The 17,971-nt window shown below is 38.5% G+C and overlaps 1 protein-coding gene across 1 annotated transcript; it reads right to left on the bottom strand.

Moving 5' to 3' along the window:
* Positions 1-529: 529 nt before the first annotated feature.
* On the bottom strand, positions 530-14,389 carry LOC122928438 (olfactory receptor 6F1-like). The gene is made up of 2 exons (XM_044281266.1): positions 14,151-14,389; positions 530-1,493 (listed from the first exon to the last, which is right to left on the bottom strand). Exons 1-2 carry the CDS (start codon positions 14,387-14,389, stop codon positions 530-532), a joined length of 1,203 nt encoding a protein of 400 aa, XP_044137201.1.
* Between the last annotated feature and the right edge of the window lie 3,582 nt (positions 14,390-17,971).

Here is a 17,971-nt window from a genome sequence, read left to right as displayed (position 1 = left end):
TGTTTGGGATCCCACAATGATCTAGTTAGAGTATGGAGGACTCGTGGTGAGCACTTCAACCCTGCCTTTGCTATGGAGCACCACATTGCCTCAACTGCTGGTTCAATCTGGGGAACGATCGAATACGACGGTCAGTCACCCATAGTAGCAATACAATATATATATGGGACATACTGCAGCCACATGTTGCCCCTCATGGCAGGGCTTCCAACTATTTTTTTCAGCAAGATAATGTTCACCCACACACAGCAAGTGTTTCCCAGGAATGTCTGTGCCAGATTGCAACACTTTCTTCACCTGCTCGGTGGCCCAACCATATATCATCTTGTATCACAGGGGACTAGAGCCTTCTTTCAATTGTAATTTTCCCCAGTAAACTTATCCTTTCACTCTAATATTGTAATCACTTACATATATTATCATTGCATTCACACATATAAAGTTTCATTTCATTCCAACAACTCCTTCTTGGTGCGTTATTTTTTTTGGTCAATGAATGTATATTAGTTTTATTCGGTGTGTGTGCTTGTCATGTTCTTTTTAATTTATTTACAGCTTTCCACAGAGCATTTTTCATCTCTTTGTTTCTTAGGCTGTATATCATAGGATTTAGAAGGGGAACTACAACAGAATAAAACACTGAGACCACTTTATCAATTGGGGAAGAATTCTTAGCTTTTGGGCGTATATACATGAAAATGACTGTGCCAAAAAATATGCCAACAACTGCAATATGGGATGCACAAGTAGAAAATGCTTTTTGGCGACCAATGGAAGATGGTATTCTTAAGATGGCAGTAACTACTGAGATATAAGACATAAAAGTAAAGAAAAAGCAACCAAGAATTACTGTCCATGCCACAGCAGAAAATATAATCTCATTTAACCAAGTTTCAGTGCAGGACAATTGTAACAGAGGACTGAAATCACAGAAGAAGTGGTCCATTATATTTGGTCCACAGAAGACTAACTGTGACATCATAGCAGCTGGCAATGAAATGGATAACCAACCTGCAATCCAAGATGCTGCTGCAAGCTTCCCACAGGTGGACCTGCACATGAGATTGGTATATCTCAAAGGAAAGCAAATAGCCAAAAAACGATCATAAGCCATTATAGCTAATAAAAAATGTTGTGTGGCTCCAAGAGAGAAGAGAAAATAAAATTGGGAAATACACCCAATGGAGGAGATTGTTTTATTTCCGGTTGCTAAATCTTTAAGCATCCTGGGAACAGTGACAGTAGTATACCACATTTCTAAGAAAGAAAAGTTTCCAATGAAGAAGTACATGGGTTTGTGAAGTGATCTCTGAAATGTCACTAAGGTGATGACAAGAAGGTTGGACATCAGAGTCATGGAGTAGATAATTAGGAACAATATAAATAAAAATAGCTGAGTTTGCTTGCTAAGGGAGAAACCCAGGAGAATAAAATTTGTTACAGAGCTGTGGTTAGTACTCATTTTGTCCACCAGGCATTTTGATGTTAAAGTCCTGCAAGGGCATAAAAATATGAAATAAATAACTTCTGAGGTTTAACAAATTATAAAATTTGTGAATTGATGCATGCCATAATACAGTGCTTTTTTGCATGAAAGATTGAATAAGATGCTAGATACAGGGTGGCCAACGAAAAAGTAGCCCGCCTCCAGCGATAGTATGACAAGATAAACGAGCAAATAGATTTTATTTTTTATTACCCACAAGTTACAAAAGATGATGAAAGTGGTCCCTGTTCACGTATATATGCATCTTTGGGCTGTTGTTGGCTTATACTGCTTGCAGCTCTTTAACACTGATGTTGCAGAAGAAAAAATGTCCTGCTTTTTCCAACAACTGTTTATGGTCACCACATTCCCCAGACTTGTCCATATGCGATTTTTATCTGTGGGGAAATTTAAAACAGTAAGTGTCCTCTAACAATCCACATCCCCTGCATGAACTCAAGGAAAACATCACAAATACTATCCGCACCATCACTGTTGAAGAGCTGCAAGCAGTATCACCCAACATAATCAGATGTGCCCAAAGATGCATAGATGTGAACGGGACCACTTGAGGGTAATAAAAAAAATACAATCTACTTGCTCGTTCATCTTTTCATACTATCACTGGAGACGGGCTACTTTTTCGTGGGCCACCCTGTATTTGTTATGAGACATTTTCCTCAAATGCTACATTTAGAGTTAAAGAGTTTTTTTTGGAAGTTAAATATTGATGACCTAAATGATCGATGATCAGTGGGGAGCTCACTCCTAGTACTCTCTAACCTCCTCTGCTCTGAATGGCAGCTGTAGCATCCCACCAGGAGACCACTACAGTTGTCACTTAAAGCAGAGGGGAGAGGCGGTGAAGCAGCTCAATGCAAAAAGCACTTTAAAGTGAAGCATTGTCTCCAGGGCACTTCCGGGAGCAGAACCTGGTGAAATAAAACATCATAACAACAATATTCATAATAAAGCTTCATAAAAGGTATCCTCTCCCCAGCCCCTACCTAGTGCTGTCAACAGTTTCCCATGGTCAACACTGCCAACAGACTCCCTTTAAAGTGGATCCCATAATATCACAATACACTAAACCCTAAAAAACCCACATGCCTTATTGGAACTGTTACTTAGGATTCATTCAGATAGGGATCTTTGATACTTTATAGTTGTGTCACACAATTTGATTAACATATGCGAAGTTTAAAGCTGACTATAAGAGGGATATATTTTCTATGACCATTAAGATGCACTAAATATTTTTCCTTACATAGGTAATGTGTGGACAATATAACGGTGGTCTCTGCCGAGCCCTTTAGATAGTTAAAAGTGTGCATATCTCCCCATACATTCATAATAAATGAACACCTTTATAATTAACATAGTAACAGTTAGGGCAAAGCAGACCTAGTCAAAATGCCGACCCCCTTTGTTAGATAATATAAAACTGATAACTAAGAGAAATTTACTCTTCTACTGGATACATCATTCAGTTTCCCCAAAAACATATCTAGCAAAATCAGCTTGTGAAACATATGCATCTAGAACTATACGATGGAAAACATGGAGCAAGTTTAAAAAAAAGTAGAAGCACTTAATCCCTACTGCTCACAAGCAAAAAAGGCTCAGTTAATGACACTTCAAACTCTTAATAACTTAATATTTTAAGAATGACTTAGGGGCACCTTGGCTAGTTTAAAAATTATGTATGCCTTCAATGATAATGTAATAATTCTTTCTGGACATGAAGGAGACTGCAAGGGGACAATAAACATTTACATGTATTACATTTGTGTCCAAATTGTTTTTTATTTTAGTTTTTGCTTTTTAATGGAGAAAAAAATGTAAATGAAAAGGATATTATTAAACCAGTTATAGTTCAGCACAACTGCTCAGCTACATCTATTTGGAAAGCTTTCAGACCCTTTCACTTTTTTCACATTCTGTTCTGTTGTGACCTTGTGCTAAATTAAAAAAAATAAAGTTTTTCACATTACTTAATATGCACTTATAAGCCCATAATGAGAAAATGAAAACAGAATTTTACAGTTTTTTCCCCAAAATTTATTAAAAAGCAAAGACTAAAATTTAGCATGGGCATAAGTATTCAGACACTTTGATATGATACTTTGTCTTTAACCACTTCCCATCCGGGCCATTTGCCCCCTTCCTGACTAGGCCTAATTTTGCAAAACTGACATATCTCACTTTATGTGGTAATAACTTTGGAACGCCTTTATTTATCCAAGTCATTCAGAGATTGTTTTCTCGTGACACATTGTACTTCATGATAGTCATAAATTTGAGTCAAAATATTTCACCTTTATTTATGAAAACATCCCAAATTTACCCAAAAATTTGAAAAATTCGCAATTTTCTAAATTTCAATTTCTCTGCTTTAAAAACAGAAAGTGATACCTCATAAAATATTTATTATTTAACATTCCCCATATGTCTACTTTATGTTGGCATCATTTTGGAAATGTCATTTTATTTTTTTAGGACGTTAGAAGGCTTAGAAGTTTAGAAGAAATTCTTCACATTTTTAAGAAAATTGCCAAAACCCACTTTATAAGGACCAGTTCAGGTCTGAAGTCACTTTGTGGGGCCTACATAGTGGATACCCCCATAAATGACCCCATTGTAGAAACTACACCCCTCAAGGTATTCAAAACCGATTTTACAAACTTTGTTAACCCTTTATGCGTTCCACAAGAATTAAAGGAAAATGGAGATCAAATTTTTAAATTTCACTTTTTTGGCAGATTTTCCATTTTAATCCAATTTTTTATTTAACACATCGATGGTTAACAGCCAAACAAAACTCAATATTTATTACCCAGATTCTGCGGTTTACAGAAACACCCCACATGTGGTCATAAACTGCTGTTTGGGCACACGGCAGGGCGCAGAAGAAAAGGAACTCCACATGGTTTTTAGATGCCATGTCCCATTTGAAGCCCCCTGATGCACCCTTACAGTAGAAACTCCCAAGAAGTGACCCCATTTTGGAAATTAGGGGATAAGGTGCCAGTTTTATTAGTACTATTTTTGGGTACATATGATTTTTTGATCATTCATTATAACACTTTATGGGGCAAGGTGACCAAAAAATTGGTTGTTTTAGCACAGTTTCTATTTATTTATTTTTACAGCGTTCACCTGAGGGGTTAAGTCAAGTGACATTTTTATAGAGCAGATTGTTACGGACGTGGCGATACCTAATATGTATACTTTTTCTCATTTATTAAAGTTTTACACAATAATAGCATTTTTGAAACAAAAAAATTATGTTTTAATGTGTCCATGTCTGATAGCTATAGTTTTTTTATTTTTTGAGAGATTTTCTTATGTTGGGGCTCATTTTTTGCGGGATGAGGTGACGGTTTTATTGGTATCATTTTGTGGGACATACGCATTTTTGATCACTTGGTGTTGCACCTTTTGTGATGCAAGGTGACAAAAATTGCTTGTTTTGACACAGTTTTATTTTTATTTTTTTACGGTGTTCATCTGAGGGGTTAGCTCATGTGATATTTTCATAGAGCTGGTTTTTACGGACGCGGCAATACCTAATATGTATACTTTTTTTATTTGTTTCACTTTAACACAATAATAGCATTTTTGAAACCAAAAAATTATGTTTTAGTGTCTCCATGTTCTAAGAGCTATAGTTTTTTTTATTTTTTGAGAGATTTTCTTATGTTGGGGCTCATTTTTTGCGGGATGAGGTGACGGTTTTATTGGTACCATTTTGTGGGACATACGCATTTTTGATCACTTGGTGTTGCACCTTTTGTGATGCAAGGTGACAAAAATTGCTTGTTTTGACATTTTTTTTTGTTTTTTTTTTACGGTGTTCATCCGAGGGGTTAGCTCATGTGATATTTTTATAGAGCTGGTTTTTACGGACGCGGCAATACCAAATATGTCTTTATTTTATTTTTTCTATTTTTAATTTATTTTTTTATTCCTTACATGGGGACCTTTTTTTTTTTACATGTGAAACTTTTTTTTATTTTATTTTTTTCAACCCTTTTTTTTTTTATTTTTTATTTTACACTTTTCGTCCCCCATAAGGTCATACAAGACCTCTGGGGGACATTTGCTTCACTTTTTCTTTTTTTTTCACTGTCTTTTTTTTTTTTTTTTTTTCATTTCAAAAATTTATTGGGAAAACTACAAAACATTTACAGTAGAAAATTTTTACAATCTCTCAATTCTTAGTGACCCAACTAATTATATATAGATATAAATATATTCGACTCATCTTTTCATTACATTTAGAAAACCCGCCCCTCCCTCCCCCCTAGTCTGTGGTGCGTCAAAGCAGGACCCCCATAAATAAAACAACTTGATCTCGACTAGTCAATCCTCCAACCACCCCATATCCTATTCCACTGGTCCTCAACTTCCCTCCGTTTATATATAATTTTCTCGTAATTTTTTACCTTATCGGTTAAATTTATCCACGTATTTATGTCTGGAGTGGATCGGGCAAACCAGGTCCGACTGATCAAAACTCTAGCCAACATCAATATTCTACTCAGGAAGATCTTTTGATACTTGTGATTTTTTAGTTTGGAAAGATCATTAAGCACAAATACTTGTGGTTCAAAAGGAATTTGAATTTTTAGTTTATACATAATACAATTATTAATACTATTCCAGTAATTTATAAGTTCTGGACAAGTCCATATCATATGGAGAAAGTCCGCTCCTGCAGTGTCACATTTGGGGCAGTTGGACGTGTCTCTTAACCCGCATTTATTCATCCAAAGGGGAGTAATATATAATCTGTGGCAAATATAGAATTGTATTAGAACATGGTTGAAGTTCTGGGATAATGAGACCAAATTCCCAAAAATATTCTCCCACCCTTCTACTTGTAAATTCGGACAATCCGCCTCCCACGCTTTTTGTCCTGGTGAGTGTGTATCACTAAACCGTGCCTTAAGTAATAACTTATATATATTTGAAATCTTTGTTCTAGAAGGTGTACCCCCTACCCAATCATTCAAAAAAGATAAATTATCTATATCCAACAGCCGTTTATCATCCAAACTGGATAGTACAGATCGCAATTGAAAATACCTAAACCATGAAAGGTTTCTTATATTATGTGTCATTTCTATAAAGGGTTTAATTTCTCTATCTTTAACTACCTGTGAAATATATAAAATTTTATTCTTCTGCCAAAATGTGTCAGCTGCAATATCATCTAGCCTTTGTAAATACAAATTATGCCAAAGAGGCGTAAATGTGAGTGAACCCTTAACCTTCAACCATGTCCTAGTTGTAGCCCACACTTTCAGGAGTAGTTTTATAGTCTCTCTGTAGCCTTGCTCATAACTCTTCAATAGGCCAGATTCCAACAAGGTAAAAATATTATTGTGGGCGTGGCTAATTACCAACTTCCCCAAGAGTGCACTGTTCTCTGATTCATAGCACCTCAATAGCTGGGCTGCAATAAAGTACCCTTTAAAGTAGGGGAGATTTAAACCCCCACACTCCACTGATTTATACAAATATTCCAGCTTAATTCGAACTCGCTTTCTTCCCCATATTAAATCATTAATTATTCTTTCCATAAGTTTAAAATGTTTGTCTTGTATCCAAATAGGTGTATTCCTGAGCACATAAAGAAATTGTGGTAGTATCACCATTTTAACTAGTGAAACTCGATCAGCTCTGGATAAGGGAAGTTTCAGCCAGATTCCTATTTTAGCTCTAATCTTTACTATTATGGGGATCAAATTAAGTTGTACAAAATTTTCAACCCGAGGCGATATAGTCAAACCCAAGTATTGAAAAGTATCAACAATATCCAACTGTGTAACAGGAACCTCTTTCTGTGGCAGGGGGTCTATTGGGAGCAGACTGGTCTTGGCCCAGTTTATAAGAAGACCAGACACCTCACCAAATACTTTAACCATTTGAATAATCCTAGGAAGAGTAGTTTCCGTATGATCTATAAAAAACAGAACATCATCTGCATATAATGAGATACGGTCTTGTGTTCCTAACGTACCGAATCCTTTAACCTGATCATCCTGCCTGATGGCCATCGCAAGGGGTTCGATATAAATATCGAATAACAGGGGAGATAGTGGGCAACCCTGCAGGGTGCCTCTGTTTAAATCAATACTACTACTCAGAATTCCATTAAGACTCAGTTTTGCCCTTGGAGATCTATACAGTAGCCTAAGAGTGCGTATAAATCTTTCTCCAAAGCCCATCCTGGCAAGAACCTTCCAGAGGAAACGCCACTCCACCCTGTCAAAGGCCTTAGAGGCGTCCAATGACAGGATGGAGCGGGCAGTCCCCCCCGGGGCCTGAATATTAGAAAAGAGCCGATGAAAATTATGATGTGTACCCTTATTTTGGATAAAACCACTCTGATCCGGATGGACAATGGAGGAAATGACCCTAGAAAGCCTTGTAGCCAGGACCCTCGCAAGAAGCTTTACATCTGCATTGAGCAGTGAAATTGGTCTATAAGATCCTTGTCTATATGTTTTTTGGGTTGTTGATTGGAGATTACTCTGGAAAGGAGTTTACCAGGTCGCCCTGACTCTGTAAAATATTTTTGCCCTTTAAAAAAAAGGTTCTGTTGGGCCTTATCCAATAAAAACTTATTTTTTCACTGTTGATTTCTCCTGTAACTGGGGCTGACATAGTCGCCCCAGTTACAGAAGAAATGCACCCCCCAGAGAGGCTGTACAGCGTGATTCTGCGCTGTACAGCCTCAGAGCAGGGCTGATTGAGGTCTCTGTAAGACCTCACACAGCTCCTGCACTCTCCGGTCCCGGTGATCACATGACCGCCGGGCCGGAACAGGAAGCGCATAGCGCTTCCTGCTCTGCATACACAGCGCTCGCTGAGCGCTGTGTCTGCAGCGATCCGGAAGGCAGGGACACCTGGGAACTGTCCCTGCCTTATCTCTGGGTTGCCCTGCTGTCACTGACAGCAGGCAACCCGATCAGCAGCTGCACGATTAGCGTGCAGCTGCTATTTCTGAAAGGACGTTTTAAAACGTGCTTTCAGAAATAGAGGTCCACCCATAGGACGTTTATATCCTATGGGCGGACTTAAAGTGGTTAAGATGTTTCTACACCTTAAGTAGAGCCCACCTGTGGTAAATTTATTTGATTGGACATGATTTGTAAAGACACAGCCCTGTGTATATAACGTCTTACAGCTGACAATGCATATCAGGGCAAAAAACAAGCCCTGAGGAGCTCAGAGACAGGATTGTATGGAGGTACATATCTGGAGAAGGGTACAAAACATTTTCTGCTTCACTTAAGCTGTCCAAGAACACAGTGCCTGCAACATAACAGAATGTCAAAAAAGTGAAAGGGTCTGAAAACTTTCAAGGTGCATTGATGGTATATCACATATGTATGTTGATATAATCGTGTATGAAATCTGCAGAACTGAAAGATCTGGCAAACTTGTAGTGATAGACAAAAAAGTAATATTGAAGTTGTAATCACTTGACAAGCTTTGTTATTTTCTATTAAAGTAGTTTCCAAAGTATTTTGGGAACCACAGAACTAACTGGATCAAGAAATTGCTAGTGAAGGTGGTGCTGGAGGTGTTTAAACATGTCTTCTAGATAAAATATACGGGGTACAAAAGCATTAAATATATATGTGAGTGAAAGCAGGAATATAGAAGGATCTTTGAAAAAGCTCTAAACAGCCAGTCTCATTCATGATAAAACATGGAGTGTACTTTCAACAAAATTTGCTAAATAAATAATACAAGTAACTATAAGAAACTTTGTAATATACCTTATTAGAGGAAAAGGTCTCTTTCTCCACTTCTTTTCCTCCCACTTCCTGAATTGAGTATCAACCTGCAACTCACAACTAAAAACTGTCTTGAGATGTCTAGAGAGACAGACTGTTAACTATAAATGGGGTAATGGAGGCCATGTAGAGGAACCATTGGGTTCCCTGATAATTGCAAAATTAAAAGTTTTCATTAGTATCTCTATGTATCCTGAATTTAACAAAAAACATAATTGCCCAGGTCCCTCTCACCAATGTTTTTTTTGCTATTGTGCCTGAATGATTCCATAATCCGGATTTATTTTGGGACTTCTATCTTAAAACAGCAATGCATATCAGAGCCAAAAAACAAAGAATAATATTGGGTAATAGGTAATTCACTTTGGGTGATAAGATGCACTAAATATCTCTCCATAAGTGTCTATTTTGTGTCCATTATAATAGTAATCTCTGTCAAGCTCTTTAAACAGTTGATGAGCGGCATAGACAAAATTTGTACACACAATATTTTGCTAATTTTTTGCATAATAATCGCAATAAATTTGCGAATGCTAGAATTTGTGATCTCGTCATTATTCTCGCAATTGCGCAAATCGGCACTAATAATGGTCATATTTTTTGTGCAATACATGCAACTTTACATTTTATCAGGTCTGAGCAGATATTACTGATTGGTGCGCTAAGTATTGTTGTGACATCACAGCACTATGTCTGTAGCATGTATGTATGGACAGCAGAGAAACAGTAATTCCTATCACACTACCTAACACCTTGCACTGGAATCAGCTACAATATATCACTATCTAACCTACACTGACTAGCTCCCACTAACTATCTGTATTATATATATGAGCTAACTATCTAATGTAATTGGATAAGGAATAGGATCCAGATGAAAGCACAGAGCACAGCAATGTCACTGCTCTCTCAGAACTGCAAAAAAAAAAAAACCTGCAGAAAATGGCTGCTGGGGAGTTTCTTATATAGTAAAGGGGTAGGCAATTTTCCTATTGGTTGCTAGGGATGTTGCTAAGCTCTGACAAAGATATAGCAGCCTACTCATTGGCCCACAAGCAAGAAGGGAGGTTACTAATGAAAAAAAAAATCTAGAATATTCACGATTCAGAATATATAGCACTATATTCTACATCTTCGCAAATTCTCGAAGTGTCGATATTCGCAATAAAATTCGCAATTAGAATATTCGCGATCAACACTATTAGTAACTCCTCATACATGAATAATATCTGACAACTGTGGTGATGTGTACAGTATAAGGGCTCACACACATGAATGTATTTTGTTTCCGTTCCGTTTTTGCGCACCATTTAGCGGAACCATTCACTTCAATGGATCCGCAAAATACGGAAGGAATTCAGTGTGCATTCCGTTTCCGTATTTCCATTCCGCAGAAAAATAGAACCTGTTCTATTAATCACGTTCCGTGGCTCCATTCAAGTCAATGGCTCTGCAAAAAAAACGGAATGCATATGGAATGCAATCGTATGTCATCCGTATGTCATCTGTTTTTGTGGAACCATCTGTTCTACATTTTATGCCCAGCCCACTTTTGCCATGTGCTTAGTATTTACGAATATTGGCTGAGCACATGTGCAGGAAAGTCCCTGATGCCTAGATGTGCTGCAGACCATATCTTTCATGATAGATGTGGAGAGGCTCATTTGTGTGATACAAGAAAGAGTCCAAATCTGGGAGACCTGCAGTGAGGGCTACCATGATCGGGTAGCCAAGGAGCGTGCATGGGAGGAGGTTGCGCGACACATGCTGCCAGACCAATGGGAGAAGGCAAATTCCAAAAAGCACCATGACCTAGGTAAGACCACCCATGCTTAAGTTTTGTTTTATGACAATTTATTTGTGTCTATATTTTAAGCAGCTGCGTAGCTATAGGGGAAGCAGGGGAAGTCCGTGTTTAGTGCACCCAGGAAGATGTAAACTAATTGCAAAGATGTACCTCCTCCTCGGTACTTGTTTTGACAGTTAACTCATAAAAATGCGTAATAGGTATGAAGTCTATGTTTTGTCTTCTACACTTTACACATTTTTGCGCTATGTTGAAGCATATATGTAATTTCGCCAGTAAAGGCCCCAGTAATGTATGAGTTTGCAAAAACTACTGTGCCATACTAGTATTAGATAACAATAAATAATTTAAAAAAATGGAAAGATGTACATTATACTTTATTTTTGTTGTTGTTATGTGGTGTGTTAACAGTACACAAAGTCAAGACAAGATGGCAGTCCTGCCGTGACCAATATCGGCGGGAGTTGGTATTGGCCAAGGGACATAGTGGGGATGGCGGCCTGAAAAAAAAAGCCCTACATGTGTATGCGCCAGCTGCAGTTTTTGTGGCCCATATTGGATTTAAGGCCGTAATTATATGCTACCTGGGTTTGTTAACAATTAATTATATCTTCGACTGTTTCTTTATTAAGAGATAATGTGTGATGCTTCTAAAATATAATTTATTTAGAAATCCTCTGTTTCTTTCCATCTCCGTTGAATGATGTCCGTTCCCAGACCCCATTCACCATGTCCTGTTCTGGTGAGGAGGAGTTCAGCACCCAGGAGCTGGCCACTCATCAATCATGCCAGGAGGAATCGTCTGCTGTGGAAGTAGGAGGAGCACTGGCTTCCAGTCCTGACCCACAGCTCAGGCAGCGTCAGCAGAGAAGAGGGCTAGGCCCAATCCTTTATCTCGCTCAGATACTCGAGCTCTGCTTGATAGTCAGGTGCTCGAGTATTTGAGTGAGAGAAGGAAGGAAGGGAAGGAGGAGCGGATGATGTGTGGCCTAGCTCCCCTTATCCAAGACAGGCTCCAAGAAAAAAAAACAGCTATTTGTAAATGTAATGACTTCAATGGCCACAATAATGGATTCCAATCTGGATACCATAGAGCTCATTAGTATTGTGGACAACATGAAGCAGCGGATTTATGCAAGGTCTTTAGAGCCTCAACCAGGACCAAGTATGGCCCCAAATCAGACCCGCCAAACTAGTTTATCACAGCCCCTGTATTCACAGGACCGGCAAACTGCTTGGCGCCTGCAATACCCAGGACAAACCTCATTCCCCCCCACAGTACCATGCACCTGGTGATGTGGGTGTGGATCCAGCCCATGAACATGGACCATTCACCCATAAGCTTTTTGATTTATTTGTTATTTATTATTTTAATTTATGTAATGGCTGAACATTAAGCCCAAATAATATTTTATTTTTAGTAAATATACTTTATAAAATCCAATCTTGTGTTGACCTCTTTATTAAATATTGTCAACATCTTGATATATTACAATATTTTTATTGAAAAGTCAATGCTAACATGTGTAAATGCAAACACATAGTGATATTTTATTGGAAAACATATTATTTTCAAAATGTATTGTATGTAGTGAAAAATCTTTATTCAAACATAAATAGATAGGTGACATCTTCATCATTGTGTGAACATCCCAACCAGTAAGCTTCTACACCGTCTTAACGTCTCATCCTGTGAAACCTTCTTAACGTCTCATCCTGTAAAAAAAAGACAAGGGCAGTTAATGGGAAGATTTATTAAAACATTTTAAATTACACACATATAAACATTTAATAACAGAAATCTAAACTAAATATACTTTTTTTTAAAAGAGGTATTAGAAGGTTTATGTAGTCAAAAAATTAGACACTTTGGCTGGTAACATACTGATGTACATTTTCATTGTACAAAAAATATTTGGAAAATTTGGTCCTAAGTGTTTTAACTACAATACACCCCAGCCTGCAAGGCCATATCAAGGCTCCTCTTTGTTTTGCGAGTCCCTTACACTATCTACAATAACATTTTTAAAAAATGACTCGAAAACAACAAAATGCTACAATGGCCAGAGTCCAGATCACATCATTGTCTGCCAAGAACTACGTCTACCGTCTGCCACGGTAATGCACCCTCAGGGCAGTTAAAGTAATTGGCATAGAGGTCTCGAAATGCGTCCTGCAGATCCAGGCCGTCCATGAGGAGTCTGGTCCAATCCTGTGTATGAAGAAGAGGTACCAGACTCCTGTAAACCAGCATTTAAGGGAGCATCATGAATCCTGACGAAGTTGTGCAGGATCACACATGCTTTAATAACCAGGGTGGCATTGTCCAACACCATCTGTAAGGATGACATGAATACTCTCCACTAGTTGGTAAATATATTCCAAACGAACACTTTACATACCGACGGGCTCTAGTCAGCCGATAGTTAAATATACGTCGCCTGTCATCCATATTGAATCTGGGGAAGGGTCGCATGACATGTGGGGCCAAAGCAAAACCTATTACAAATGGAGCCGGTGGACCTGCAGAACCTGGCAGCATTCTGGGCTCTGGGGGGGCTAGTTGGTTGGCTCTAAGTCTCTCACTCAATCTAGAAGTACTGAAAATGAGCGCATCTGCAGTGCTCCCATAGGCCCCGATACCAACAATTATAAACTTATATGTAGTGTTAGCTAAAGCCAACAGCACAATGGAAAAGTATTGCTTATAATTGTAGTACCGGGATCCTGAGTGAGGCGGCTTCTTAACACAAATGTGTTTTCCATCCAGTGCCCCAATGCAGTTTGGAAACTGTGCATCAAGATGGAAGCCGTCTGCAATTCTGATCCAATCCTCTGCTTTGGGCTCGGGCATCACCGCTTCCCAGAGTTGCTGCCAAATCACTTAACATGTTTGACAAACAATCCAAGAAATAGTTGAGACTCCCATCAGGAACTCAAAATGCAGAGATGCAAATGAATTACCAACTGCTTTACCAGTCAATTAATATACAAAATAATATGAACACATTATTTAGATAAACATAGTAATAAATATACATACCTCAGCGTAACGATGAGCAGTTCTTCTGGAGAAATGCGGCACCTCATATTTGTGTCCTGGTAGGTGAGGCAAGAGCGAAGAGACGCTAACAAAATGTCAAAACTGCTCACAGCCATACGACAAAACCCATTAAATTTCTCAGGATGCTGTCGCAAATCCATGTACAGCATGTGGAAGTTCCTGCTCCGCTGAGAGACAATTGGGTGAACCCACTGACTCCTTGGTTCGTTGGTCAGCATAGTTGACTGCTGTACATTGTGCCGAGAAAGCAGCCAACACAGGAGGAACTCTTACTCGAAGTCAGCCACGATACAACAGATAGCCAAAGTCAGAAACCAATGCCAGAAAAACACTGACTTCTAACAAAGCTCTCAATGCTGCAAAAAGCTGAATAAAATGGAGTATGGAGAATCACAAGACCAACTTATAATGGGGGTGTGAAAAAGGGGAAGAGTCCAAAGTTTTGACTAGTTCCTGCTTCCGTTTATAATCCGCATAAACGGATGACATACGGAAACAATACGGACATGTTTTTGCGGAAAAACGGAACGGGAACGGAGTATATACTGAAACAACATGGAAACAAAAAAACTGAACTGTTAAGCACAATGTTCATGTGCATGAGGCGTAAGTGCTAGGAGGGGTATATATTCCAGATACCTCAGCTGGGTTAGATAACTAAAATACAGACTAGCTGCAGTGGTTTCAGCAAAGTATAGTTTGCTGAGACAGTTTTGTCTAGATGTTGTTCTGGGCTATATTTCATGTGGACTGGGGGATAGGTTTGGTAGTGGGATCTGCCAGTCCATACCCTTCCACTACATGTATTGTCTTTTGCCGGAGGTGATCGCAGGTGAAGCCTGCTGCTGTAATCAAGGAGGGATAAAATAACCCTCTGTGTATGACTTGGAGGAGGAAAGGCTGAGGAAGCCTGAGAGTCTCTGTGTGGTCTCAGCCAGGAGGGCTGAGGGGCCACAAGGCTTTATAAAGCCTGAAGTTTGGGGGGCCCAGCGATGCCTATGGAAAGAGGGTCGCAAGGTCAGAGTCGGGAGGAATTCTGGACCATCTCCCCCAAGTGTGCTGGTGTGGTCACAGCCTGGAGGCTGCTGGACTGTATATGGCTAAGGAAGCCAGATCTAATCCCGTGTGTGAACGGCGCTCTATAGGTGAGGTAGAGACAACACGTGTATTAGGTAGAGCCCAGACAGGCAGGTGTTTATTTTCGATGTTTATGTGTGTGATGGTGCTGAAGTGCCAAAATAAAGCACCTTTTAGACTTGAACCCCGTTGTCAGAGGAGGTCTGTGATTGTGACCCCCTGAGAGAAAGTGATTCTTTACACCACTTTAATAATAACTAATATTGTAATAGGCATTGATATTGTTATATGTCAGTGGACTTCATGCTACAGCACACAAAAAAATCTCAAAATAACTAATAGAAAATGTTCTGCTGATTAATTTCATTAGTAAGAGGCAATATTGCTAGGCTTTTGTTAATTATCTACAGATAAGAATGGGTTTTGGCTTTGGATCAAGTGATGACTCTGGAATCAAAACAATGAATACTAAAGCTGCTATAGATATTTATAACTAATTTAGTTTGAAATACATTTTGATGTTTATAGAAATTTGTCTAGCATAAGCCTTGAAAAACTTTGAATTTGGAGATATGATTTGTTTGAGAGACTATACAAGTTCTCTTTTTGTCTACAGGTTAATAACCGATATTGTAATAGGCACTGATTTAATATGTCAGTGGACTTCATGCTACAGTACAAAAAAAAATCTCAAAAAGACTAATAGAAAATGTTGTGCTGATAAATTTCATAAGTAAGAGGCAATATTGCTGGGGTACTTTTACTTATCTACGGATAGGAATGGGTCTTGGCTTTAGAACAAGTGATGAGTCTGGAATCAAATTAATCAATAGTAAACCTGCTACAGATAAATAATTTAGTTTGCAATATATTTACATGTCTGGAGAAATAGGGCTCTAACAACATTGAATTTGGAGACATGATTTGTTTTAGAGAGACATATACAATTTCTCTTTTTTTATCCAGGTTAATAGGTAATGGATCTTCTGAATGCACATTATTCTATCATACAGACATAAATTATTGGAAAACTTAAGAAAAAAATAAAATTTAAAAATTACTCCTAAAACATAGCTATTAAAGCGGGAAAATAAAAATAATAGCTAGATACAGCTTTAATACCTGGCTTTCTCAGTTGCTACTCGAACAAGATGGCGGTGTACACAGTTTATATTCTTTCTCAGGGTCTGGGGAACCACTTATGACTAATTGATTCTATCCAGGGATAGTAAATTGAACAAAAATAAACTATCCAACAACAAGTCTTGTATAACAGAGGGGTTAGAATGAACACACCAGAAATAGATATGTATTTGCTTTAACCTTTTTCATTATTTCAAGTCTTAAAAGATTATTTTTTTAAAGTTGGAGTTCTGGTAGCAGGCATCAAGGTTTCTACAGTGTAATCAAATCCTACACAAATGGTCGGTTGATCATTGGCATGTTAACATGCACCAATGATCAAGAGAATGGATGCTTGTTTTTGATCATGGGCCCATGTAAAAGAACAGGCAAAAAAGACAATAGTTAGTCACATTGTATAATTAAAGGGAATCTGTCACCAGTTTTATAGTGTCCTAACTAAGCACAACATAAAATAGTGACAAATTCCCGTAGCAAAATGCTGGGTCACTTTATTTAAAAGGAGTTTTCCGAGATTTTCTTACTGATGACTAGAGAGGGCCTTGCATTTTGCCCGGCGGTCGTTTCGAGGCGAACTTTGCGCATTTGCGATTCACCGATTGTACAGCGATGTCCGCCGGCACCATATTCTTTTGCATTGCGCCGAACTTTGACCCATGACACATCCATCAGGTGGGACAGAGCAGCCAATTGAGACGTTTCAGCACATGGACACACCCCCACCCTATCAAAGAACCCGATCTGGCAGCCATTTTACATTCTGTGTTTTGCCAGTGTAGGGAGAGGTTGTTTTGTGGAGCAGGGACAGGCTGTTAGGGACACCAAACGCTAGATAATAGGGTCACAAAAGTCCTTTTAAGGACTGGTATAGGTGTGCTATCGATAGGTGTGATATACTGAGGGGTGTGATATACTTATAACATTCTTTCTAACATAGGAAGTATATTATAGTGCATTTGTATTGTGCAGCAGTTGTGTGCTGATTGAGGGATGTGATATACCTTCTTCCACAAAATACTGATTGAGGGCTGTGATATACCTGTTGCCCCAAATAAACAGGGTGGTGTGATATAACTGTTGTGGCCAAATAAAATAATTGAGGAGTGTGATATACCTATAATATACTTTCTAACATAGAAAGTATATAGTGCATTTGTATTGTACAGCAGTTGTGTGCGGTTCTGCTGCAATACCGCAGCTATATAGAGGGACAAGTGCTATTGGAACAACTATTTGCAATGGGTATGATATACCTGTTGCCCCCCAAAAAACTGATTGAGGGATATACCTTCATCCAAAAAATACTGATTGAGGGCTGTGATATACCTGTTGCCCCAAATAAACAGGGTGGTGTGGCAAAAAAATAATAATTGTGTGATAAACCTGTTTCCACAAAATACTGATTAAGGGGTTTGATATACCTGCTTCAACCAAATATTAATTGAGGGGTTTGATATACCTGCTTCCACAAAATACTGATTAAGGGGTTTGATATACCTGCTTCCACCAAATATTGATTGAGGGCTGCAATATAACTGCTGCCACAAAATACTGATTAAGGGGTTTGATATACCTGTTTC

Source organism: Bufo gargarizans, chromosome 1 (assembly GCF_014858855.1).
Source record: "Bufo gargarizans isolate SCDJY-AF-19 chromosome 1, ASM1485885v1, whole genome shotgun sequence".
NCBI lineage: Eukaryota > Metazoa > Chordata > Amphibia > Anura > Bufonidae > Bufo > Bufo gargarizans.
Note: the sequence above shows the minus strand (reverse complement) of the source record. Positions and strands in the feature narration are given on the sequence as shown.

Bases quoted from the DNA above. Each gene is read 5' to 3' on its own strand.
- LOC122928438 (XM_044281266.1), bottom strand. From the start codon at position 14,389: ATGCTGACCAACGAACCAAGGAGTCAGTGGGTTCACCCAATTGTCTCT. The intron at 1,494-14,150 runs GTATGTATATTT...ATGCCCTTGCAG, and splicing joins CTGCTCATCGTTACGCTGAG to GACTTTAACATCAAAATGCC.